A 27,476-nucleotide genomic window follows, 5' to 3' on the forward strand; every position below is an offset into this window, starting at 1 on the left:
TAATCCCTTGAAATAAGCAATATGTGAAATTTTTGTAAGGATGGAACACAAGTCCAGTCCCAGAAAAATTAAATTCTGTGGAGTCCAAACAGCTACAATCAAACTCTAGGCTGACACAGAAATCTGACCATGAAGGTCCCTCAGCCGATCAGGAACCAGGAACATGATGCTGCTTTTAAAAATTAAGCTAATTTTTAGGGGTTTTTTTTTTTCCCTCCTTTTACCACAAGAAGCACCCAGTCATCAAAGAGTTAAACTACAGTTAAATTATACCCACTCAAAAATTCAAAACTTGTAATACTTTCAGATATTTTAATTGTTTGACACTTCTCTTAAAAAAAATGTATGAAGAAGTTTCTAAAATACATAATAAAACTACAGTTTTATAAATCCAGCTTACAACTAAAGAATACAGAAAGTCTCAGACCGCCACCAAAGGGAACCACAGATGATGTACTCCCCCTAACAGGAAAAGGAAAGACCATTTCAGTGTTGAAGACTGTTACACAAGGGAGTGCTTCCCCAGCAATTTCTCTCCTAGCTGGCAGTGAGTCAACGCTGTCTCAGAAAATGCACTTTTTTTTCTTTGCTAGACATCACTATTAGCAGTAAAAGACATTCCAGTTCTCACTATTGATAGTGACAATACATAACTTTAAAGCAACTTACATACTTGTAGTTTGGGAATCTTTACATTAATTAATGGAGCGGGATGCACAGTGCATTCTGAAAATAGATATTTTTAAGTCGAGTTTTCACGAGCATTTTCATTGCAGCAAAATCATTAAAAAGTTGATCTCTCTTGAACTTAGCAATCATGATGTAAGAGCTATATTACTATATTACTTACTGTTTTAGGAGAAAAAGCAGTGTTTTTCACACTTTTTTCAGAGTGAACAATCAGCTCTCCATTCTTTCTCTGATTATAAACTTCTAAAGCATCAACTAGCCGCACTCCTTTTGCAAAACAATGACGTTTTCTAACCTGTTGGGTGAAAAAGTACTGTGCTCAGATACAGTGGACAGAAGTATGTGTTTACACTAGCAGTCAGTGATTTTGTCTCAATTTTTTTTCCCCACTGCGAGTCTGTTTTGGTAGTACAGTGCATTGCTAATACTCATTAACAGTTTAACCAGATCTAAGCCACACAAAAGTGATTTCAGAAAAGTTACAAAATTTTAACATAAAATTCAGTAACAAAAAAACCCTGTAATTTTTAACCATATCTCAAGAAGCAAGTTTGTCTTGGAAAACGGATTCAATAAAATAATCTAGTTATTTCTACACATAAGCAGAGAAGTAAATTACCAAACTGTTAGCAAGCTACTCTGCTGTGGGTTCCTAGACAGCAACAGTCCTTTGCTGCGTAACATATACTTCTAGAATAAGTGTTATGCAAAAAGTTTATTTTGATATTCATACAAGCTAAATTTCAAACTGAACTAGGCCCCCATTCTAATAACATTCTTATTTTCACTGTAATCCCATGTATTTTAGAGGCTGACCAATCCTGCATTTGACAGGATATAAAACAGAGCTGTAATTCATTCACAGTGGTATCTATATTTTTAATACATATTTCAATCTTAGAACATCATCCTTCAACTGAGTATTACAGACCAACTGGCAATACGTGTATGCAACAAGTATATAGTTAGTATGCAACCAGCAACAGTATGTAACAAGTAGTTTAAGATATGGTACCGAGAATAATTTAATGCAACAATGGAATCCGTAGTAACAAGTAACAATAAAAACAACAAAAAAGCCAATCTAAATTATAACAGTTGCATGACCCAATTAATCTCTATGCCTTCCTCTAAAACGTTGATTGATATTTAACAGCTTGGTTCAGCTATGCCTGAATTATCTTACTGCCAATAAATTTTGCTCACCTGGTGCTCAGTTTCTAAAGAGCGAATTCTTTTCCTGTCTACTTGAAAATCATCATTTTCATTGCCACACAGAGATGCCCTTTTTTTAGCAGACAACTTTGAAGCTAGGGTTTCATTTTCCTTATGTTCTGTAAAAATAGCAAGAGCATATCCGTTACTAAGAATGCATTAAATAAAGGCAACATTTCTAAAAATAGAAATTACTATACATACGGTTAAGACACATGATATGTCTATCGGCTCTCACAGTTCAACTCAGCAAAACAGAAGCAGAGAATGCCAGACAGAAGAAAAAAAATCAAACAAACCACCAAATACTTTTACCTACAGCACAGTCCTATTACGTGTCTTTTTTTGGTCACTTGAAGGAGGGTGAACAGAACATCCAGGTGTAATTGACAATCCAGAGAAAGGTTAGAAGGTGGAAGCGTTGAGATCGTGGTCCAGTGGCTAGTTAATGACCCCTACTACCAGGATAGCTGGACAAAAAAAGCCAGCTAGCAAAATGAGGCATTTACTGAAAGTTACCTGTGTTTGTTAGTGGAGTTTCAGTTTTTATGGAACTTCCTGCTTCATAATTATTAAACGAACAAGAAGCACCATGATTCACATTTGCTGCAGCCTCATTGCTCTCAGATTGGGAATGACATGTACAGCGACATGGCAATGAAGTCTCTGGCTTTCTGTCTTCCTTCTCATGTGAGGATTTAACCAGTGATTTCTCTAAAGAAGATAAAGGACACAGTCATTTGTCTTCTATTAAAAAAAACTACACAGGATTATACATCAGAACTAGACTTTCAAAACAGTTAAGATGAAAGATTTTGTTTAGGTACCAGTTTCTAACCACTAGGTCTGTAAACCATACACCTTTAAAAATGAGATACATACAAGCAACTTTACTCTTTCAGTTACATACAAACCAGCAGAGGTTTAGTAGATTGTTTTAAGTTTACCAAACACCACCTTAACTAAGGGAATAGGTATTACTTAGGAACTTAAAAAAATGCACATACATCAAAGAAAGACTTTAAAGTTCCTCTGAGTATTAGCCACACTGAATCGCAGCTCACAACGTTGTTACCACAGTATAATAAATATGGCAAGCTATGCAAATTACCAAGTTTTTGGATCTTTGGCGTTGTTTCTTGTACATAGAGAAGTGGCATTTTAAGGAAAGAGCCAAATTTGAAGTGTCAGATACACAGCCATGAGTGGCCCAACTCAGAATCAGCAAAGAAAAGAAAAAGAAGAGATACAAAAGTTTACTTTCAAATTGAGTTCTTCCCAATATAGCAGTACAAGATTTTTCAAAAATACAACAAGAGAATTCTTATAGTTTTTTAAGGATCTTTTTGGATTGGACTTTATTTGGTCCCTTTACACATTATGGATGTGATCTATATCATCTATTTTATTTATATTATAAACCTTGTATCTCCACGTACTATGCAGTCTGAACAAGCTGTCATCACTCCTTGAAGAACTGCAGTACAGAGAACTGTAACAACTTACAGAACTGAAAAATACACCTTTTTCAATTCAATCTGCATAACACAAGCTACAAATATTTTCTTACAAAGTTTCAACAGCCCTATTGTCCCCTTAAGATAACAGATACCTAAATCCATTTTAACATGAAAATTACATTGCTTAATATTATTGGCCATTACTGCTTTGATTGCCTAGTGCCATTTTGCCAATAAGGCTGTATGTATAGTGATGGACAAATTCCTGCATACATTCCTCAAACCAAATGTTTAAAGGTTGAAAAGCAACAACAATTCATTATAATATATTTCAGCAGTAATAACCGGGCAAATGGACACTGAGATAACTTACCATACAGAGACTGCTGCCATGATAATGCAGAACAAAGTAATGCCAAACTTTTGCCACTTCCTGTAGGGCTCTCCAACAAACAGTGTTGCCTATTATTTAACCCCTTAACAATCTTTAAGGAGCAGAATGAGAACAAAACCATAATTAACAGAGAAAGCAAAAAGAATGTTTTAACTATACTAAAGGTAACTCCTAAAAATAGACCAGGGCACTTGCTGTCATTTAAACAACAAACTGAGCAGTGCTCAGAGGTTCACTTTCAGGGGACTATGAAATACCTACCTGCTAATAGCAATATCTGATGGGGCTCACTTACTTTCTGTAGTCTTACAGAACCAAAACATTTAAAAAATCCGTCACAGAACCAAAAAATGTGTCTTGCAAAGAAAAAAATATTTAAGCTTCCCAACTTAAATATATAAAATAAATATGAAATATAAAACATCATATAAAAACCCTCCTCTCAAAAAAAAAGTTATTAGAATATTACATTCTGATTAAAAGACATGTTTTAGTAGAACACTCCCTCCTTGTACAGCTAGTGAAATAAGCATATATATTACACAGCACATAACTTGGTTCTTAGCAGAAACGTTCAGCCTACAAATCCAAAACATATTTCAACATTCCAAAACATTATTACTATTTTATAATGCAAATGCCATAGATTCCTAGTCATGGGTCAAATATCATTGTATAGCACAAACATGTACAAACAGAGAACAAAGAAATAGAGAAATACAGTAAGTTACATTACAACTGAAATACTGAAAATAATGGAAGCTCTTAATTGTGCATGTTCTTTTCCTAAAGGTTGATAAGAATTGCAAAACACAAACCATTACTTTAGCAAACATCAATATAAATTCTACTTACAGCATTCATCATAGCTAGCTGTGATGGGTAAGCCTTGCAAGGGAATATAATCTTCACTCCCCCAATAGTATATTCTGACGCATCAGAAGACATTGCCACTTTTCACCCTGTTTATTTCAGATTTATAACTGCAATAGAAGTAAAAACAAGCATTAACCAGTTAACATTAGCAACCACAGGAAAGTCTGAAACAACATACAGCACCAAACAGAAACAGGCAAAAACTGCTAACCTGATAACAGGGTTAAAGGGCTCAGGATATCAAAAAAACAGGCATACAGGAATTTATACTACGTGACATCAGTTCAAACTTGATCTGTGTTACAAACAAGAGCAAGTTACCAGCACCTGATTAGTAACGTTAGCGATTAAGCAATTTAGAAATAATTATAAATGAACTGCACACATCATTCCAGATTTTATTTCACAGAGCGGATATTGGCTAGGATATAAACCCAAATCTTTGCGGGGAAAATTATTTTAGGATATTTAATAACTATCAGTAATCATTTTTTCAACTCTGTAGGCCCATTTAACTTGAGCTCCAGGAAGCTGCAAGCTACAGCAATACAGCTGACAACTGTAGCTTCTAAACATGCCTTTTCATTTTTTAAACAGTGAGAAAATTAAGACTGGACACTGGTTGTAAAAATGAGATGTTTTCTTTCTTACAGTACTAATACAGTAATTATTCAGGGGAAAATGAGCTGTTATTCACTTTACTATTCTGTTTGTTTTACCTTCTTGCACATCTCCCACTTTGTGAAACAAAAAGAAAGACTGCGCTGTATCAGCACGTCACTCTATCCAGCTGAGTGTCTTGCTAGACAAACCTTACACCCGGTCCTATTTTCCCTATCATTTTAAAATACTGAAATTGTTTAATTAAAGTATTGAAGAGGGACATATGCCTTTCTAAAAGACTATAGCCTTTAAGTGGCACTAACTTTTCTTAAATGTCTTCAGCATCTACAAAATATCTAAAAGTGAATTTAAATTGGCAACCTCTCTGTGATAAATTAATTCACTAACCTGTGTCCTCATCTGACTCTTAATGAGTAAATATATGCATTGAAGCACCAACACAGGGCGTGATTCAGCTTCATCATCAGCTTCCTCGACAGGAAGAAGAAATCCTAGCCAAAAGAGATCGCTCACATGAGTTTGCAGCCATCCCCTCCTTCCAAAAACGCAAGTGCATCCCATTTAAAGGCTTTCCCCTCGCACGCAGAAGGTTTCTCTCACACATTTTTTTGAGTAGAGTGTAAGTAACCTTTGCCCAAGAAAAAACAAGCCCCTACGAGGGGGGCGGGAGGACCAAGACCGAAGTGCGGCGGCAGCCGGAGACCGGGGTGGGAGAGGAGGGACCCTCCGGCCGGGGGCATGCCTGGGCGGCGGGACCGGCTCCCCAAGGAAGCCCCAGCCCCAGCCCCAGGGCGGATTTTTGCGGGGCTCGCGGCGGGCGCGGCCGCGGAGCGCCGGGGCCAGCTTCTGCCATCCTCCTGCGCCTTCCACCTCGGCCTACAAAGAGCACCTGGGCGCTTCTTTTCTCTGTCGGGAGACGGAAAAGAGGCAGAAGCCCCCAGAAACCCGCTTCCCTCCGCAGCGAGTCGGGTCCGTCAGAGCCGCTCTCCGCCCCGGCCGCGGCCACGCGGGAGGCAACGAGCTGCGGCCGCTCACCTCACGCAGCGGCGGCGGCAGCCCTCTCCAGCGACCGTCCTTCCCGCCTCCGCCCCGGCGGCGGCCCCTCCCGCCAATCAGCTGACAGGAAAGATCCCGAACCGCCAATCAGCAGGCCGCGAACTCAGCCGCTCCCGCCTTCCCCCTCGCGCTGTTAGAACCAATCGCGTAGGGCCTTGTTGGCTCCCAGGTTGTCTTCGTTGCTGGGCAACCCGCCCGCCGGTCACGGCGACGGCGACCGCGCGCCCCGCTCTTCTCAGGGCCGCCGGTAGGTTCCGTTCAGTGACTGTCGTCGGTTGGAAGTGTGTGTGTGTGTGTGTGTGTGTGTGTGTGTGTGTGTGTGTGTGTGTGTGTGTGTGTGTGTGTGTGTGTGTGTGTGTGTGTGTGTTTGTGTTTGTGTTCGCGTGAGACCAACAGAGACGGATGGCCATAGACAGTCACTGTGTGTGTGTGTGTGTGTGTGTGTGTGTGTGTGTGTGTGTGTGTGTGTGTGTGTGTATTATACATATATATATATGTATATATTCATGTGAGACAGACAGACACAGACAGACAGACGGACGGACGGCCATAGAGACAGACTGTCACTCTGTGTGTGTGTGTGTGTGTGTGTGTGTGTGTGTGTGTGTGTGAGAGAGAGAGAGAGAGAGAGAGAGAGAAAGTCACTGTGTGTGTGTGTCTCTCTCTCTCTCTCTCTCTCTCTCTCTCTCTCTGTAATAGACTCACTCTGTGTGTGTGTGTGTGTGTGTGTGTCTGTGTCTGGAATAGACTGTCACTCTGTGTGTGTGTGTGTGTGTGTGTGTGTGTGTGTGTGTGTGTGTGTGTGTGTTCCCCCCCCCCCCCCCTCCGCCTTTTTCTGCGCGGCAGACAGAAGCGCTAGCATCTTTATAATCAGGATACGCTGCGGGGTGTACTGGCTCTTCACACTGTCTTCCTTACAGGTGAAAAACACACTTTTAATTTTTCTTTTTTAATTTACCTTTAGGGTAATTACTGAAAATACTATATAGGAACCTAAAATGCTAATGAAAATTGTTTTTAGAATAGTCACAGACTTTAAAGTACTTACCTGCACTTAAAACCACTTTGATCCCGAGACTTTCTCTTTTGAATTGCCAAGAAAGAGTGAAGTTCTGCAAGGCGCTAGGGTTGGGGTTTTTGGTTGTGGAGGGGCTTTTTTTGCTGAGGCCCTAGGAGATGTTTCCCTGTATCTAACATAGGTGTCAATCCGGAAAATTTAAATCAATATAGGCAAATGCACTCAAAAGTAGGAATATCTACAAATTGATCCAAAACATACACTTGTTTTTACTTAAATATCACTACAGCATATAAAATCACAAAAGCATAAGAGGAAAAATACATAAATTTAAATTATTTACATATTTTACATCAAAATGACAAAAAATATTCTTGGTAGTCAGCTGCTGTTACCACGTTGTTACAGTAGGCTTTACGTCAGCACGTTGGTAACTCTGGAATGTGTACCCTATCTTTGTTTGGCAATTCAGTATTAACTTTTCTGAATCACATTCCAACTCATCTAAGAGAAAAGCTATGCAATACATTCAGAAGGCCAGACTAAACAATCAGACCAAGATTTCTGGAATATAAACTGGTTTTAATTGAAAAATATCTTAGTTAAGGACTCTGGATACTGCTGTTTTCAAAACAGCACATGCTAGATTGACAAGTTTAGCAGTTACAGCGTGTGGAAGTACTACATTCAATTCTGGCACAACAGCTGAACCTTAATTTTATTTCTCTGGCTGCAAAAGCATTTGCTGCCCATCATAAGAGCTTGTGCAGCCTTGAAGAAACTTCCAGATACTGCACCATACACACCCTTCTGTGATGCCACAAAACACATCTTTCAAGGCTAAATCATGTGGTTTTCCTATATGAGAAAACAATCACTTGCTTTCAGAGACAGTTCTGTATGCATTAAGCACAAAAGTATTCAGCCTTCTTGTCCACCAAGCTGCAAGTCTCTAGGATATAACCACTTTAGTATGGCTAAAATCTGTCATTCCATTCATTACAGTGAAATTCAGCTTCTGTCACACAACACCCATTTCTTTTTTTTCCAACACCCATTTCTTTTTCTAATCTTAACCTAATGACAATTCAGATATCTTTGTATTTTACTTCCCTAGGTCTTTCTCATCTCTTTTAAACTAAGTGATGTGTTTAAAAAAAAAAAACCCTAGACATCTGAGCAGCATTAAAAATACATATTCTTTAGAAATCATGCTTATACAGCTCATTTTGTAATAGTAATACCTTTTTTTTTTTTTTTTTTTTTTTTAGAAACTTCTAGACCAGTTTCAAACTTTTAATGAAGGCCGACTGATTTTTAAATGAATTAATTTTAAAGTTATTGATCTCATGAACTCACACTTTGGCCAATGGTTTGAAAAGAAAAGAGAGGAAAAAAAAAAAAAAAAAGCCTTTTCTTAGGTCTCAGTGCGATGGCACAGCTTACTTACACCACACTTTCCAGTTATTCCATCTTGCTCTGCAAGCCTCTGAAACACTAGTTCATTTGAACTTAAGCAAAGCTCTCCAACCTCAAGCTTTTCTTACCCATTGTTTTGCTGTTTGCTCAACAAACTAAGCATTTGCTTTTCAAAAAGTGTTATAAAACCATTTATAAGTGTGTTGCTCAGTTCATGAAATGATGCAGCATGCCTAAAAATCATGCCCACTTTCGCTGGATGGGTAATTGTCAGAAGTTTTCACTGGACGCAGTATAAGCCTCTAAAGAATTTTTTTCTTTTGTCAAGGTTCAGCCATAACTGAATCCAATGAATGGAAGACAAGGACTTGTGCTCCAGTTTCTCAGTCCACTTGGCAGCTCTGTCTATATTTAGACACCAGAGACCGCGATACTAGCTACGGTACAATTTCATTTCTGTTCTTTCTAAACTCCACTTACACTCATGTTAATTATTTCAATGATAGTACTTTCAACACACTGGCATAACTGAACATCAGGGTCCATGCTTGCAATGTCCCTTGAACAACTTTTATATGATGAATCTTTACAAAGTGCTGACACTTCATTTGGCTTCTCCTTTAGCTGCTGGAGACCTGGAAAATTAAGTAAAAAAGAAAAAATTACAAATAAATACAGCAAAAACAATTGTTATACTACACCCTTAATGCAAATATGCATATTGTGAAATAGTAAATTTGAACCATCACTATTTCATACACCAGGTTTAATTCCACAGTGTATTTCTAGCAACACTAAAAACATCTTTCATTTCACCTACATGGGACTTGTTTTTATGTATATTCTTTTAACATAAATATCCTAGCATAGATAATATTAGCAAACCTTCTGTCACATGAACAGAACATTTGTTTTTAGACAGAAAAAAGAAAATGGTTTGCTCAACTTGAACTGATAGACATCACTGTACCTTTATCCACCCATACTGCGAGACTTCACCTAGCTCATTTGACTTTGCACTTCTAGTAGACGAGGAAGATTTACATGATCAGTTATTATGCTGTAGCTGAGACATGGAAATGTCTTTGTGTTCTCAAAAGCCAGTGGTCTTTGCTCATGCCTTTCCTCCTAAGATATGGTGGCAAATTCCACACACAACACTGACAGCAGGGTTAGATCTTGAAATAATACGTGCAGGGAAACAAAACAGAAGGAAGGCAGTTCATCAAAGCCTAATAAAGGAGTGCTTTCAGCCTCTTTAGCCTCTAACTTCCTTCCTCCCCTCCAATAAATCCACCTATCCCTACCCCTTCTATATTTGCAAGCTAATGGTAGTAAATTTTATTTTGCATTCAAACTACACTCAAACATTTGAAACACTAAACATCATTTTCTCCCTGGGACCACGGCATTATTTTTGAAATACAAGATGCCTTACTTACGCGTAATAATTGGGTCAAAGTCTCTTGTCTGTGTGGCGACATCTGAGGCACAGACTTGCCCTACTTGTATCAGCAAAGACATAATATCCTCATACAAAGGCGGAAAGGCTTGACAGAATGAAACCAAACAAGGCAGGGTTGGCATAAAAAAGGCATAGCGCTTTGACTGGGTTAGAACTGTCAAGGAAGGAGGAAATACTTAATTAAAAGGAACTATCATCAAAATCCAGTCAAGAATTGTTGTTATGAGCACAATTAACACACTGGCATTTTGGCAAAATTGTATTCAGTCTAGACAAAATAAATTAAACTTCCACAACAACATGCTTAGGTGTTGCTGGAATGCTTACCTGTGAGTAGGGTTCCCATGACATTGATAGCTAAACGAGCCACGCTGAGAGATTTAGGTAGCGCGTACTGGATGCACAAAAATGAGAGTAACTGGATTGCAAATATCTGTTAAGCAGGTGAAAGGCAAAAAAAGAAACAGGCAATAAAGTTACACATTGCTTTTGCACTTTCAATTGAAAGCTCTTCACATAAAATGGAAATATTTACTAACTATTAAGTTACCAATGAGGAGATGAAAGCCAGAGAAGCCTTATAGTAGTTACTATGGAATGCTTCTGCAGACATTAAGAAAAAAAACCTCACAGATTTAACATTAATGCAAGTACTAGAGTTAGTGTTTCAGAACCTCCCCCACGGACAGTTTGTTCCAATATTGTTGGTGAGAAACAAAGCAACACACAATTCACAATATAATCCATGTAAAAGCTGTTTTGTGTTCAGTGTGTTCTGTTTTTAACTGCAGTGAGTGCCTTCTTATCAGCAGTAACTTACATTTAATTCCTTCTCAAATATTAAGTATTTAGGAAGTTGGTTTGATGCAAAAAACAGTTTTGGAGGGGTTTTTTGTTTTATTTTATTACAAGAGGAATCTTTAGCCCAATAAATTCCAGTTACCTGGAACTAGCCCAATATGTAATCTCCCCTTGTTGCAACATACCAACTCAAGGCCTATAAATTGCTTTAGGGAGTAATAATTATCTGTCATTTGCCATTGTTTTTCCTAATCATCATGAGGCCTTCAAAAATACAGGCAAAACATTTCTAAAGCAAACTCCTGACTCCTCCTTTGCCGAGCTCATACTGAGAAGAAACCACCACACTTCAGATTCATATAGAATAAACTTGAGGAAAACAGCACATGTCATTCTGATAGGCTTTGTGAAGGGATTCTTGCACTTAGTACAGGGAAAGAACTGGTAAGATAGCTGGCAAAGGAGAAATTTAAATTGTTTTAGGAATTTACATCTTACAGTCTTGCCCCAAGCTTGCCTCAAGAAACAGTGGTGATAGTTTCCTGGATAAAGACTTAGCAGTCAAACCTTTCACAAAAATCAGTAACATTTTGATCTTAAAGCTGCTTCATCTGTTCTACAGAACATCTCTGCAGAGAAGGTTTACAAAATTTAAACGTTAATGCAAGATCCTCTAGCTATAAAGTATCAGTTAAAAAGTAAGTAGGCAAAAGTTTGCCAACCTATGTATACTCTTAAAAAAAAGTAAGTTAAAATTAAAAATTCAAGTCATGACTAAAAGTGCTTTTTTTCACATTCCTGAATGTAATATTAAATTTCACGAGGATTTCATCAACAAGCGTGCATGTTAAAGGAATTGTCACAATCGCTGATTTGGGGGTGAGGCCTTTAATTTAGGATGAAAATGCTAAAAGTGTTACCTTAATAGTGATCCTTTTATTCCCCCCACAACCAATCCTTCAACAGGGTTAACTACCTACAATGACTCTCAAACTAGGTGACTGTACAGTACCTGTTTTTCAAGTTCAGGCTGGGCAATGAGCTCAGGTATGAAATCCAGACAGATGTGCATGGATGGAATCCCTGCCACTGTCAATGCCAGAAGTTCACATGGATAACCCTGTAAAATTTAGGAAAGAAAACATGTATGTCAAAGGTATTTCAAAAACTCGGATGCATTTCAGATATTCAGCTAGATTAAAACAGCATTAATGCTGTTTCAAAGCATATATACTTGTAACTCTCTCTCATTCAGAATTTTAAGCAACAGGCCTATAACCCAAGGCAACGTGGGGCAGGCTGGTAACACGCCCCGGGTCTGAATCAGTTCTTTATCCACAAGACTCCATTTATTATTTGCATATCAACTCCCCTTCCACTCCGCAGACCAAACCAAGCTGCAGTGACCTCCTTCTTTTGTGCCCTCCCTCTCTGTTCCAAACTTCACCCCAGGCCCAATGTACTTATTTCACAACTGGACCATTATGACTTTTCTAGTCACTTAATCAGTTCCAGGTCACAGCAGAGAGACAGCCACCTGGCAATGAGCAATTTAACACACACTGAAAAACACATTTATAGCAAAAAGTTTGCTAAGCTCCCCTCCACCCCCTTTTGGGGGGAAGATCTACTGCAGTTTTAGCAGAGGCAACCTTTCTTCTTCCACTCGAAACAGATAAAGTATGCCCAAACAAAAAGCAAAGAAGAGGTTTATATTTGAAGCCAAATTTCAGTTTTGAATAATAGACTAAATAATTTAAAAACACAGCCAGAAAGAAGTAGCCCACACAAGATGTGGAACAAGTAATTATAAGATGATTAGGCTAGTTTTCCCTGGCCTAGATTAGACACACTATTTTGGCATACAGAAGAGCAGTGACACAAACAAAGCACGTGTTTAATGATGAGGAACAGGCATCGTTTAGCTGCTCCCCTCTTGGCTGCAGTACTGAACGCTTGCACTGAAAGAGGAAGGAAATGTAGGTACTACAAATTTGGGGGAATGGGAAGCAGAGGAGGGCTTGTCGTAATTTCTGAGGAACACAACAGTAGCATTCCACCACTTCATTTGGCTCTTTCCTAACCAAGGAACCATTCAAGAATTAAAACCGTGCAAACCAGACCTGGAAATGAACCAGTTTGACTATGTTGGGATCAGCTATATACATCTGATGCAGCAGACAGCAGATGAGACACTGGACCTCTCGAAGATTACACAGCAAGCTATCTTCTTCTTCTTCTTCTAGTTCTGGGCTCTTACAGCCAGTGGTACTATAAACACTTTTCAGCAAGCTGTGGGTATTACTGCTCTGAGCTCTCTCTTCTTCTGTAGGTAAGCAGATTTCTAAAAGAATCTGCACAGCAGCACTATCCTGGAAAGAAATTAAACAATACAGCATGCTTTAAAAAAAAACAACAAAATCAAATACAGAATAATGGCAATGTAAGTAGTTAAAGGCTGTCAGATGGCTAGAATTGTTTCTATTAAAAAAAAAAAAATCAGTTCAAAAATCACAAACCCTGAGAATTTCACTGCAATAACCACCCTACCCCCTCCCCCCCAAAAAATCCCCACTGTATATGTGAATCAAGACTCGAACAAGAACAAAAGCTTAAATCTGGAGCATCAACAGATTATCATAAGCATGGATCAGAAGAGTCATTTTGAAGGAATCAAATATTGTTTTAAAATATATATGCAAATAACATGTTAGCACTGAAACATCTGCAGAGTCTTGTCATGTGCACATATATATATTGCATGCTGTATGCAAAGCATACAGTAAACCTGATATAAGGTAGGATAAATAATTAATCCAATGATCCCTTAAATCATAGAGATCAGACAAAATATGTACATGGCCAATTAATTCACAGTATTCAGAGGAGACTACCATTTAAATATAAAACCTCCTACTGACTCAAAACCAATCTTCTAATAGGGTCATGCTTCCAGAGAGAGGTAAGACAAGATCATCTGTGAAACAGGATTACTCAGGAATTCTCATAATGTCAAACTAAGTTAACTGTTCTTCAGCCTCACACTTAACAAGGCTGGCTGCTTCTCTTAAACAACATAGTTCAAATGATCCTACACAGGTCTGCCACGTTTATTCATGCTTTACTACTCCAATGCTGAGTAGAAAAAGAGCCCTCTGAATACCCCAAACAAGAAGGCAAGTGCTAGTAAGCAAAATTCTTCTGTTCTATCTAACAAACACCACAAATCCACTATTAATACAGTTAACGAGCACAATGCTTCAAACTAGAAAACAGAAAATTTTTATGCTGTGGGAAGAATGTTCATGCTGCATTAGATACAATCTGGAGTCAAATGCAGAGGCAGTTTTCTTTTTCCTGGTAACAGAAGTCAGTAATAAAAGCAGAGAGGTCGTCTTCTTTCATTTCCCATGCGTATATTTCTGTTTATCATTGCCTTTCCCCACTTCAGTTAAAATCTATTTCTCCCCTTTACCTGAGCAGCAAGCAATGCGTTTTTTAATTCTTCCCTGGTAACTTCTGGGGTCTCTGGACCCATTGCGTTGTTTTGGGATGGCCTAATGTCCTGCTCCGCTGTTTCCTTCAGGTGAGAATTGAGGTAGGCTTTTGAAGCAAGAAGATATCCATTCAGCATGTGCAAAGTTATATCCATCAGAGGGGGACTCCTAATACAGAAACACGTTAAAGTAAAGGTATTTCAGGAGGCAGAACAATATGCCTGTAACAATAGAACAAATTAAAAGTACTCCTCAAAGATTCATTTGGTTGTAGTCTGGTTCATACTAAAGCTGTTTTGCTTAACACAGCAAAATACTAATGGTCACAATCCCTTCTGCTGTCCTGCCATTCAATCCTACTTTTCTTATGCACACATAGGCATGCATACACTGCAAAAACAAGGAACTCCTGAAGAAACTGATTTTTAATAGTCTATGAACAAAAGAAATCAGAAAATTATCTGCTGTACGTGAAGTAGGCCAAAATAATGATCTGAATGATGGAGATAGAAAAACAAGGCAGACAAGCTCTAAACAACTGCTTCCACAATGCTAAGATGACAGTTTTCAAATCACACTGCGTTATAAATCTCCTTAACAGTTTTAGAAACTTGGGATTTTCAATTTTCATCCAGGGCTGAATGGACATACATTTAAATATTTCACCTACAGGTTGGCATTAAAAATGTGATCAATAGAAATGTGAAATCTAGCAGAGAGGTACAAAAATGTACCAAGTCAAATGGAAATTGGATTAATGACTCAACTGCTATAAGGCAAGGGCAGACAGATACGCTAAGCAAAGAATATGAAGAACAAATCAAGATGACTATTGGCCATTTATTATGAACAGAAAGGTAATGAAAAAGCGAAAAGGGAAAAAATAAATTACAACTGACAAAAGACATGAAGAATACAAAAGGAATAAAGCTAGAGGCTGAAGTACATTTAAAATGATTAACATTTTTAAAATAACAAATGCAGTTTTCTTCAGGACTGTGAAAAAGCAAAGCTACCATTTGCAAATTTTAGTTTGAATTGTTTGCATTACTTCATGTTCTCCTTAAAAGTTGGTTTGTTGCTATCAGTTATGATCATTTTCACTACTAAAACTCTCAGCTTATTCTTCTGCATCAAAGCCATAAAGCAGTGTTATGTATCTCCCCTGTCATCACTGACATCTAGAGGAACTTATTTCCAAGTACTACTAAAATACTTACTTGAGAAATGAATCAAATCTACTTTTGTCATATTCATCAAGCACCCACTTGCAGAAATTATTACCCAAAAAGATGGAATACTTCCAGGCCCACAAGGGATGGCAAAAGACAGTATGAAGTGGAAGGCTGTTACAGTTACAACCACCACCATGTGGCAGCAGCCATTTTAAGCATGCCACAATGTCTATTTAGAACAAATTCACATGCACAAATCTAACAAAATGGATGGATCTATGTGCAAATCCATTTACAATCCCAGAGTTTCCAAAATAGGACTGGGTGCAAGGTTTGTCCAACAAGACACTCACGTGGGTAATGTGACATGCTGAAACAGCACAGTTCACTCAGCACTCAGACCAACAAGCTTAATACAAAAAAGTGGTACAGCAAAAGATGGAACTTACAAGCTCATACGACTAGTTTGAAAATGTTTTGAAGTACTGAAAGTTTTCAGAAGCTTTCTGTGAGATACACACTCACTATGAATCAATCTTAAGTACCACAGAGCATCAGAAGAAATTAAAGGAGAGAGATACTTACCTGTGAACTCGCTGATCACATCTTAATACAATCAAAGGATCAATCATCAGATCATTCTGAGTGTATTTCTGCTGTCGGACTATTTTTACCGAAGGCTGCAGAGCATTAACAGTCATGACCCACAATCTACAAATGAGATTATTTTTAACATCTTTAAAAGATAATCCGTAAGAGAAAGAGGATACATAAGCAGTTGGATATTCACTTATTTCAATTAGATGTATTTTTCCAGGCCTATCAGGGAGCAAAAAACCCATACTGCATTTGCAGCTCCTGAAGTTAACCAAGATATAGCAACTTCCATTCACTGAAATGGTATCAACCAAACTATGTTTTTGTTGCAATACAGAGTATCTGCTTCCTCAAAAGAAGCACACTCTTACCAGAGCAAGTGTGTATTTCAGCAACATGTCATACATGATGTATACTATAAAACCATTCTATTATATTGTAAGCCAACTGGAGCCTCCCTTTCCCCTGAGAACAAAAACTGCCTTCCTTTTAAATAGAGAACAGATCAAAAATTTCAGCAAAGCACAAAGGAAAGTAAATCCAACACAGTCTAGTCAATCACAACCTCCAATTCCTGGACCCAGTCATAAGTTTAGTATAATAGACAAAGGCAGCATGTCACTATTTTTAAAACACAAGGTTGCATTCCACCCATCTCTAACAACAAACCAAACAGTAGTTTGAGCTTACCTTCTTGGCATCACAGTGTTAAGAACCATCCAAAGTTTATTGACAGTCTGAAGAATCCTCCGTGGGACTCCAGCATTCAGCAACCGATTCATGTTTGAAGTCAGTACTTCTGCATATGGGATCAATTCACCAGCAGAGAGAAGTGTTAAATGTTCCAGAATCTGCATCAGCTGGGTATGATTTCCTGGGAGCATGGAAAATGCTATAAAATAAATACAATGGGATTTTGTTAAAACTGGCCTCTGACATTTTAAAAATCCTTCAAGTCTGTTCAGAGATGCAAAACAAGCTTGCAGCAGAACATTTTCATTATACAAATGCAGTATAATCAAATGATTCAGATGGATACACACTCCCAGACCCACTATATTCCAACCAATTAGGAAAGAAAACTGCTTACTTCAAATGAAGTTATTTACCTTCCTGGAGCTGTTTGGGAGAATGATTTTTGGCAATGTTTGTAAGAAGCATCCTCCTCAGTAAGGCATCAGTGCCTGTGATCTGCTCCTCACAGATCCAGTCTTCCACAATACAGAGGTGGGGATAGTTAGTAGCAAGAAGGCGTAACAGTGCAGAATGCAAGCCTGTAAGGGTGTTAAGACAGTATAAATCTTCAATACCTGCATCATTCACCTGAACATATTATGTCCCTATCATCTCAACAACAGACCATAACTGAATCACCGCTGAGAAGTTTAATAAGCTTGCGTGTTTAGAGCCTGAAATTGTAACTCCAACAGAAAAGAAAAGTTACCTTTTGGAAAGGTGGGAGGACCCTATAGTAACTTTAAAATGCAGTCTGGAACAACTATAAAATTCTCAGGTAATTCAAACCTACTCTAAAAATAATCGTCTTCCCCAAACTTTCACTACGACTCTCTAAACATACCTGTAACTTTATTTGTGGATTAAAAAAAAAAAAAAAAAGAGAGAGAGAAGGCATGCTATGAAACAAACAATGGATGTAAAGCTGGAAATATGCTTCTTCATGCACATTGGACTTGCGCACACATATATACCTCCAAGTTCCTGCTGCAGTCCTTGTGCCTGGCGGATGAGGTACTTGATTGGAATTTGATCCATTAATGCTGAAGAGTAAGACTTGGGTTTTTTTTGCATGGCAGCTATAAGGAAACAGGGATAGAAACCACACATAACAGTTCGAAAAAATATTTCCCCAACTGAATCAATAAAGAAAATGTAAAGCACTAGCCTCTACATTATTCAGGCAGAATACAGAAAACTCCAAATAACACATCTCGCTCCTGTTAGAGTATTAAATTAAGCCCTTCAGGACACCGTTTCTGTGAACTAAATCTTTTCCTGGCAGCATCTGGGTTTGTTCCAAAGATCTCCTTAACATTTTTGATCAAGTCTAACTGATTTTGAGATCATAGCTCAAAACTGCAATTTCTTTATTCAACATAAAAAATCTGCTTATCAGTTGCCTCATGGAATTTCATCTGTTAGCACATGCAACAACTGATAGTAGGATGGAGGTTATAAATGCAGAAAGAACCATCATTGCCTTTTAATGTGTTTCTTTTTTGGATAATGCGAACAAAATAGCACTGATGAATGCTGGAAGCTTTGCACGCTAAAAAGGGCAACTAAAAATGCACATCAGGTATAAATACCGTGTTTTCAATGAAATCAAGCTCAGTCAATAAACCACACAACATTCTTTTAGTATTGATTTAAAGTCTGAATTTCAAAGGCAAAAAGGGATCACTCAGCCTTTTCAACAATAAAATCACCAGGAGGAGAAAACATGTTTAGATTGCAAGTTTGATGACACATGAATAAATTAAGACCTGAAGTCATTAACAACTCTTGGATACTTGTTGCTATATTTATCAGATCGTTAAAAACATTTCTGGTAACTTTTTGGCCAAACTGGATCCTTTTCAATCTAGAAAAAAAAACCCTGTAACTACAGAGTTTTAGTAGAACTTTCATCTCCTTAGTTTCTAGAGTAACACTCTATTTATTACAAGAATTACATTGCCAAAATAAACTCTGATCTAAACTTCTTATACTGTAGTTGAATCTGACACTAATATGAACTGTCTATTGTGAAAATTCCTGTATTTGCATCTAACTTTCAGTTCAGCTGTTGCCCACTGATTGCATTCACATATACCTAGTGTCTTAGTGTTTGCCAGAAGCGCTTCTTCGTACGACAGGACATAATAGAGGACAAGCAATTGTGTTGTGATGCTGTAACGTTGAGCAAGTCGAGCATTTTCTCCCTGCACATAAAACCACATACAAAGGTCATGTTGCATTCCTGATTCCTGAGAAAAAAAAATTGGATTTACCTGCAAATATGAAGAAAGATAAGGCAGTAAACCTTGGATTAAAATATCAAGCCGTATGAGGTCCAAGTTGAAGGTTGTGGGAAATTTATTTTTCTAAAAAAATGACAAAACTTCAAGGATAAAATGTGTCTTTGATATGTTGGGATACCAGAATGGAGCTATCCCAGGATTTCAATGCAAGTCAATGCTTGCCACACATTCTAGACGTGCCCAAGTGACCATTGTCATACTTCTTTCAAAAAGAAAGTGCTTCTTTCAAAATTAAGTAGGGTGTTTCAATTAAATAAGATTTTTGATGTAACAAAACTGAGTCAGAAGAAAAATTATATGACAATGCCAAAAAGCACCTCCACTTTCCAATTCATTTTACTGCTAGAAAGAACCAGTAACAGTAACTTTTAGAGTTTTTCTTTTCTTTTTTTTTTTTTTTTTTAAATAGCATGAGTTGGTCACTTCCCAAGGAACAAGGTAAAAGGGGGACAAACAGCAATCTTCACAGAAATCTGAGTAGCACTAACAAGATTCCCATCAAAGTATGTGATGGGAGGCAGTTTACTATATAGGAGTCAAATCAAAAAATGAGGCAACTTTCAGAATCTGCATCAAGCATATGTAAAATGTACCGTACCACACATTCACCTGAACACCCGTGAAAGAAGCAAACAAGTAATTTACCCCAGTGAGTCCTTGAAAAACATTCAAGATCTCCTGTTCTGTGACAGGCTGGTTTGTGGCCTCTGGGTTGGATTTAGATGCCGGAGTAAGAATAGAGTTAATGTAGACATCAATAAGAGGAAGCAACTGAGGATGAAGTGGAGTGGTGGTTTCACAGAGCTGCCTATAGATCCAGTCCTAGAAAAAAACATGTCCCTACATGTTTAGTTTCAAAGGTGGATGGTAATGTTTTTGTTTGCAAGTAAATCCCTTTTTAACTTGTTAGGCAAAATGTATCTGAATGGGGCTTTGACTTAGGAAAGCGCAATACCAACTCTGAGTTGGATGTGGTCATAAACTTTATATCATGGAAGAGTTTCCCTGTCCTGTACAGCTCTACCAACATAATTTGTCCTGGATAGAAATATTGTTCCAACCAGGAGTTTATTAAGTGCAGAAAAGGGAGAGAGATAACTTCCTTATAACTTCCTTAAGTTCCAGTCTCAGGATTAGAGCTAAAATGGGGTACCCTAATTTAATAGTGTTCCTTCTTAAATTACATGGTAATAGATAATTAGATTCATCAAGAATTCTGTTCATATTATAACTTCTTAGGTAATTTTACCAAAATAAATAAATAAATGTCTGCAGAATCTAGTCAACATCCAAAATTACAAACAGAAGTAAAATGAAGGTCATACCTTAATGGATACTTTGTGCTTGGTGAATGACCGACTTCTTAAAAGCTGGTAAATGCAGTGAATAGGTAAAAACCCAGTAATGTTAGCACTGAGATTGCCTGTAACAGGCACACGAACTGCGTGGGCTGTGACAACCTAAAGGAAAGTTATAATTACCAAGAAAAATATCACAAATATTCACCTGATCACAATACATAAGCACAACATGACGAAGTCACAAAACGTCTGTTCTGGCATTTATTCAGTTTTATATGTTTGGAAGCTAAACATCTTTTTTTATGTAGTTTGTGTAATATAGTGTGTGTACAATTGTAGCACATGTATTACATTTCTATACAATTCCCTGATGTAGCAAAAAATAGTTTCATACTGGACAAGTTTTTTCATTTGTTTCCTCATAATTTAACCCCCCCCCCAAAAGGCTTTGATTTAAAATACCTGTTCAGTGAAAATCTCCTGTGTGAAGATAGTCTTCATTCTGCTCAGTGAGCTGGGCTTAATAACAATCTGAAACAAAGAACACAGTACCTGCTGTTTTAAATTCTGGCTTTCTTAGGTACTCCAAACTTATTTCATAAATTCTTAAGCTTTTTCAACTTGTCTTGTAGTACCAGGAAAACATTCATGTATCTATACTTGGAATGTAAAGCAACATATTTTTCAAATTTCACAGGTTCACAACTCCACGTGTCTTCCTCATCCAGAAAATTAACTACTTAGCTTTTACATTTGATGAGGCAAGAAGTTGTTACAGGACAGTAAAGTGAGCATAAGTCTCTCTTGATAATTTTCAGAAATGGATTAAGTATTACATATACAGGTATTTCTTCAAACTTTTTAAAATAAAATTTTTCCAGACAGTTTCAAAAGGTCTTCAATTAGTTTTCTAAAAAGTTCATATTTTGCAAGTATTGATTTCAACAAGTCAGCTCTTTTTGAAGGTATCTTTTATCATAACATTCCTCTATATCTAGTTGTATGTACCTTTTCATGTTTTTCTAGAGGAACTTAGTCACCTACTCATGTCCTGAGTACACATTTGCTCAAGGATATTAGCAGTAACTCATTTTTTATATCTAAGCTCAAATAAATAGAGGTGTATAAGTACACAGCAAAAGAAGAAATTTAATAGAGAAATGTATTTGGTAGAAACAGCTTAGACTTTACCTTCATTCCCAAAGTGGAGCAGACCAAATCAATGATAGCACTGAGCTGATTACTGTGGAAATACATCGCTACCAAGAGAAGCATCTCTCCAAAAGAAGCAGACACACCAGAAATGCTATGATAACAAAGAGGAAAGAGTTAATTTCCAGCAGGGCATAAGTAAATGTGAGATTACTGGAATCATTAAAAAACAAACAAAAAAAGGCTGCTCTCACCTTTCAAAGTAAGCTTCTTCCTTTATCATCCAACTAAGCCACATTACCATGAGTTGTTCCTGTTCCGGGGTACTGTACAAATAAATCCCACAAGAGAGGTTTTTTTCCAGGAATTACAGACAGTTTTACTAGTAATAACCAGGCAGAAAAATCAATGTTTGAGGAAGGACTCTTACACCAAGAGATTTTTTGTCATTTTCTCTCTAGCACAGAACAGCTGGATAAGCACTGATATCTTTGAAGTCTGTGCAAGGGTCCAGTTGTCCAATTTCCTTTCTTGAAAGTACGGGGCAGAAAGCTACAACCCATAAGCAACTATTTTGCTACTCTTTTGTCTAGGGTCCATAAAGAGTTTAGCCACAAACTAGTTCAATGGAAAAGTGAATTACTGAGACCTAGGTCAGCCTTCAAATACTATTTCAAAGTAACGCTGATACTTCCCTCTCAAAAGTGCTTACTGTCACAAGAGGGTGAGCAGAGTAAAACATCCATTTACTCACAGTCCTGGAAGACAAGTCCCTTTCAACCAGTGCATGGAGATTTGTATAAAGAATAAGGAGAGAAGAACTGTGCAGCTCTGGGATGTCACTGCCTTAACTGTGCTCAAACAGTAACATCTTTACAAAGCTCCTTCTCTATCAAGAGGTACCTGACAAGAGTGGAGAAGGCCAGAAGCATACAAAAGGAGAGCGATACAAAGCGAACACCAGCTGGAGTTGCAGGAGGACGGCTGGTCATTAGCTGAAGTAGCTGCTCAGCTTCTTCATCAGTCGGTCTAAACAGGAAAAAAACAATTCCTGCCTAATTTAAAAGTGGAGAGACTTCCAATATCACCACAATGGTTAAAGATTACTTAAATTTTCTCTGTTACTTCATGTGTATCTGTTTATCAAGTTACTATCAATAAATGAGTATCAAGATTAGCTGGCAATACTCTTTGAACTTAAGATTCCCATTAAAAATCTGTTAAGAGGTAACAAGAGTGAGAAAGTAAAAGCAGAGAAAAATAAATTAAAAGTTCATAAAGGATATGTTGCTAGAGTTTTTAGCTGTTTTCTGCTCTATACACTACTCCAAAGGCTGACGTCTAGACTTTTTTGTGTTTCTATAGGACTGAATTTTGCAACATTAAAGAGAGTACAGCATTTCTTGTACTAATATTATTTTAGGTACAAATTTCCAGTGTAGTTTACACGTGGATCTTCATGAAAAATGCTTTTCTGCTAAGAATACTACTGGAATGCAAAAAACACACCTGTCTCCACAGAGCTTAGAGTTACATAATACTTGCTCTCTCTACACTACAGAGAGAAAGAAACTTTCATCAGCTGGCAATTCCAGCCCTGGGCACACAAGAAGGGTCTCTGTCAGCACTAAAAATGGCATGTCCTGCCACGAATGGCTCAAGAACACAATGACATTAGGAGACAGTTCATGTTAAAATTGCCCAAAGCTCCCAACCTCTGTTTAAATTGAACAGACAGTGAATAAAAACATAGAGCATTAAAATATTCATTACTTCAGCCCAGCAATTCCCATCAAAGCGCAATAGAGACGTAACAATGCGCTGGCTTTCACAACATGTTCTTCCTTCAGTCCTGAGTACACAGACACATTTGGCTCCATATCAACATCTGCTTCTTCAACAATGTGTGTGCTGCGAACCGTGGGAAGGATTCCCATGAGCTCCAGGAGCAGCTGCCTTCTCATTTGCCACAGCACAGAACTGATATTATCTCTTTTTCTCTGTGTGAGAGGTTAAAAGAAGAAAACAACAATATAAACCTCATCTCATCAGACATTTTATTACATAAGAGCTTCCATAATGACAAAGACAAATAAAAAAGAATGGGGGTGGGGCGTTTAAATAAAATTTTCAGTATCAGGCAACACATGATCATGTTACAATGGTTTACTTCAATGAACCACAAGCTTTAATCAACTCTGGCAAGTCAGGACACAACTTCCCCTTGCAAATCCTGAGCACAAACACATATACCAGGTAAACATCACTAATTTATGATTCCCTCGTTTCCACGGCTATTGGATCATGTATCTAAAAATCTCTCAGAGGAACAACCACATAGCTGTCTTCAGTAATACTGTTTATAGATCTGATGGTCCCACAAGAAGAGGCTGCCTTGTAAAGGCTGTGTCAAGAAGCAGAGTAGGATCTACGTGCTTTCAGACAAATGTGCATGCCCACATCCAGACAAGTTACAGCAACTTACAAAAATACAAAAACTGTTTTAAAAGCGAACATTCAAAAACGTTCATACCTGTTGGCCATTTCGGATAAAAGTTCCAAACCAAGTCCGAACCTTGGCATTTGTTCCAAGTAGCAAACCACTCACAAAACACACCAGGTCACTCACTCCATCTTCTGAAGATTCATTTTTGGTGTGATCCAGGGTCAAAGCAACACCAAGGCCTGGTAGATGACACTCTTCCACCTAGACAAAATAGCCAAGCTCAATCATCTTTTTTTTTTTTTTTAATGCTCCAATAAGGATCGTAATTATGATTCACGTGTTGTCTCGTGGTAGAATAATTACAGACTTACCACCATGCCTCGGACCCTCAGAGCCTGGGAAGGGTTCATTTTACACAGGTGACGAAGTGCTTCTGTCCTACGACGGCCTCCAACACTTTCCTCATCCTGCCGTTCGCCATTCTTAATCAAACCTCTACAGACTAAACATTCAAGAAGAGGCTTAAGTAAATCCGGCCTTTCCAGGAGAAAGCCACATAAACGAATACACACAAAACTAGCCATTTCGTTCAGCGGACTGTGATTTATTAGCTAGCTACACAAACACAGTGCTGTGGAAGAACTGTTGATCAGCACTGTATGAGCAGAATATGGAAACTGTTTCTCCTCAGAGAAATTACAGATTTAGGCATTATTCAGTGACTGCTCGTATGCTGTCTAATGCAGCCTGTGCACCTGTCAGCCCTGGAGGCTGGAGTCTTACTGCTATGTAAGTGATAATAAACGGGCAATGGCAGTACAAGTTTTTCACCTCATAACGTTCCTCAGTCTGAGAGACAAGAACCACTAGCAAGGACAGAGCAGGTTCCTAGACCCAGTCACTCACTGTCCAAGTCAGCTTTTATAATGGTGACCTACAGATGAAAAACTGCAACAGGCGCACAGCGAGTCTGCAGTAGGCTGCAAGCATGGGTAACGAATGCGATGAGAACAAGAGGCCTGTCAGCATCTCTAAGCAGAAACGCATCTAAATTACATTTTACAAGCCAAGCACCATATTTATGCTGTTTAGCCTAGAATCAAGTTGATTGCTAGAAATTATTTCAAAGCTTTACAAAAAGCAAGGTGGGCAAGAAGAAACTGTAACTCACCCTCGTTAAAGCTATCAGGAACATTGGCCACTAGGAGGCACAGGAACCAGGCTCCATTTTTAACGTGCAACAGAGCTTCAGCTACATCGACTATGGGCAACAGCGATGGCAGCTCTGGATAAAAAGAGGATTTTAGAAGTCACGGTAAAACAGTAGCTTTTAATATAAATTTACATAACATGCTCAAAACAATGAATGAAATATTAATCTTTGGTCTGTTCTTCCTTTGAAGAGCTGGACATCCAAGATTAATCATAATTCAGTTATGACAGCTCCAAAAGTTAGGGTAATTTTTTTACATTTGTAAGAAGTAGTGAAGTCACAAGTAAAACAGCATTAACGAAAGCACTATAAATACAGAACACTACACCTGCTTGCAAAATGCAGAGAACATCTGCTGCTTCCTCCAGATAGACAGGACTCTCGAAGAGCTCAGATGATTTGAGGAAAAAATCACCATTTGATTCCGACACCTACAAGACAATATTCATCATCACAGAACAGGTTTCATGAAGTGATTTATATAACTCAATCAGCACTTGTCAGACTTTCGAGGCTTTGAATTCAACAGATTGAATATATCAAAAACTGTCAAAAATGAACAGTTATAAACATGGAATAGGCAAGAAAAACATTTAGAATAAGAAATATTTACTAGCAGAGATAACTAAATACAGATGGTATTATTGCTGCTTTCCAGAAGACAGAAAAACAGCCTACTAAGAATTCTATAAAGAGTGTAAGCTTACAGGAAGAAAATAAAACACAGAGAAAAATAAGAAATATGGTGGGTAAATATCATACTGCAATAGCAGTAAAAAAAAACGGACAGAAGAAAAAGCCACAACGTCATCTCAAAATATGATTTCCACACTTGTAATCATCATGTTGTATTTGAGCACAGCACGTTACAGAACACACAGAGCCTGTATCGTATTAGAAGAGATTGCCCTCATTTGTTGAGAGGAAGAAAGGCTTTTCCTGGGAAGCTGGGCTCATAAGGAGTTTAATCACAAGTTCAACGCGACTGGGAGTTTAAGTCTCGGTGAAGCAGCTATGGCCTGGAGAATAGCCCTGACACACCACAGCGGCACCAGAAACGGGGCCGGGCATCACTCCAGCACACCCGGACAGCAGCCTTCTGGTTCTTTGCTTGCGGTAATATAAAATTCACAAATACTAAGTGACAGAGACGCGAAATTTACCTTATTCATGATCGCTAGTAACTCACTGAGCACAAGGCGAAGGCGCCGAGGCGAATCGCTGTGCTCAAACTCCAGCGTCAGGCCGTGCTGGAGCTGCGACACCAGGATGCTCTCGCCGCTGCCTCCTCCCAGCTTGTGCCTGCCGGGGAATTAAAACGCAGCGACAACCGTTAAACCCACAAGCACGGACACCTTTCCCGCCGCCGACGGACCCTAACTCCGCGGGGGCTTCCTGGGGAGCCGAGGCGGCTCCTGTAACCGCCATCAAACCTTCCCGACGGGCGAAAGCGCCGCCGGCCCCGCCGCGCCCTCCCCGCGGCCCGCCCCGGGAACCGGGCGCCGGGGGCTCGGCCCGCCCTCACCGCAGCTGCTGCTCCTTGCTGGCGTCCTGCTCCAGGGCGTGGAAGTCCACCGAGAGCAAGGCCACGATGGAGTTGACGGCCTCCACGCCCGAGAGCAGCCGCAGGATGAGCTTCTTGTCCTGCGCCCAGCGCTGGCTCTGGTCGGCGGGGGCGCACAGCGCCATGCGCACCAGGCACGGCAGCAGCAGCCGCAGCTCGGGGTCGCTCAGCGCCGCCAGCCGCACCACGTCCACCTTCTGCATGGCCTCGAAGGCGTAGGGGCTCACGAACTGCAGCGCCGAGCACTCCGCCATAGCGGCGGGCGGCCCCGCGGCGCGGCGGCGGGGCGACGCCACGGTCACCGGCCGCGGGGGAGGGGCCGCCGCGCCGCCCCCGCCGCCCGCCTCGCCCCCGCCGCTGCCCCGCCGCCCCCGCCTTCCGGCGCGCGCCCCGCGCGTCACCGCCGGAAGTGAGGTCAGCCCCGCGCGGCCGTTGGGCGCGCGCCGCCGGCGGGAAGGCCGCGCGGGAGGGG

The 27,476-nt window shown here is 39.2% G+C and overlaps 2 protein-coding genes across 4 annotated transcripts in view; both read right to left on the reverse strand.

The window, feature by feature from the left end:
- BRIP1 (BRCA1 interacting helicase 1) overlaps window positions 1–6,374 on the reverse strand; it is a 142,108-nt gene extending 135,734 nt beyond the window's left edge. Inside the window, exons 1-7 of one of the 3 annotated variants that reach the window (XM_064523139.1) lie at window positions 6,295–6,374; window positions 5,647–5,750; window positions 4,615–4,742; window positions 3,739–3,850; window positions 2,425–2,619; window positions 1,897–2,024; window positions 851–985 (exon numbers count right to left, since the gene is read on the reverse strand). In XM_064523139.1, coding sequence (XP_064379209.1) covers window positions 851–985; window positions 1,897–2,024; window positions 2,425–2,619; window positions 3,739–3,850; window positions 4,615–4,707 — 663 coding nt within the window. In that variant the 5' untranslated portion in view covers window positions 4,708–4,742; window positions 5,647–5,750; window positions 6,295–6,374. Of the gene's footprint in view, window positions 1–850; window positions 986–1,896; window positions 2,025–2,424; window positions 2,620–3,738; window positions 3,851–4,614; window positions 4,743–5,646; window positions 5,751–6,148 lie in introns of all 3 variants that reach the window. The other 2 variants (XM_026114808.2, XM_064523138.1) reach the window with 2 other exon arrangements.
- A 1,208-nt stretch (window positions 6,375–7,582) lies between these two features.
- On the reverse strand, window positions 7,583–27,409 carry INTS2 (integrator complex subunit 2). Its single transcript, XM_026114819.2, has 24 exons — window positions 26,966–27,409; window positions 26,604–26,742; window positions 25,769–25,871; window positions 25,399–25,512; window positions 24,599–24,729; window positions 24,315–24,488; window positions 23,555–23,781; window positions 22,685–22,810; window positions 22,036–22,107; window positions 21,821–21,935; window positions 21,092–21,160; window positions 20,654–20,788; window positions 19,974–20,150; window positions 19,121–19,229; window positions 17,997–18,101; window positions 17,397–17,561; window positions 16,978–17,179; window positions 16,276–16,401; window positions 14,494–14,683; window positions 13,142–13,390; window positions 12,031–12,138; window positions 10,545–10,650; window positions 10,195–10,371; window positions 7,583–9,387 (listed from the first exon to the last, which is right to left on the reverse strand). The coding sequence occupies exons 1-24, from the start codon at window positions 27,256–27,258 to the stop codon at window positions 9,218–9,220; spliced, it is 3,582 nt and encodes a 1,193-aa protein (XP_025970604.2). The 5' UTR covers window positions 27,259–27,409; the 3' UTR covers window positions 7,583–9,217.
- Window positions 27,410–27,476: the final 67 nt, after the last annotated feature.

Source organism: Dromaius novaehollandiae, chromosome 19 (assembly GCF_036370855.1).
Source record: "Dromaius novaehollandiae isolate bDroNov1 chromosome 19, bDroNov1.hap1, whole genome shotgun sequence".
Lineage (NCBI taxonomy): Eukaryota > Metazoa > Chordata > Aves > Casuariiformes > Dromaiidae > Dromaius > Dromaius novaehollandiae.

Excerpts from the sequence above, each read along its gene's own strand:
- INTS2 (XM_026114819.2), bottom strand. The coding sequence starts at position 27,258 with ATGGCGGAGTGCTCGGCGCTGCAGTTCGTGAGCCCCTACGCCTTCGAG. Across the intron at positions 24,489-24,598 it reads TGAGGGTCCGAGGCATGGTG|GTGGAAGAGTGTCATCTACC; the intron begins GTAAGTCTGTAA and ends TATTTTGTCTAG. Across the intron at positions 18,102-19,120 it reads GGCAAACACTAAGACACTAG|CTGCCATGCAAAAAAAACCC; the intron begins GTATATGTGAAT and ends GTTTCCTTATAG.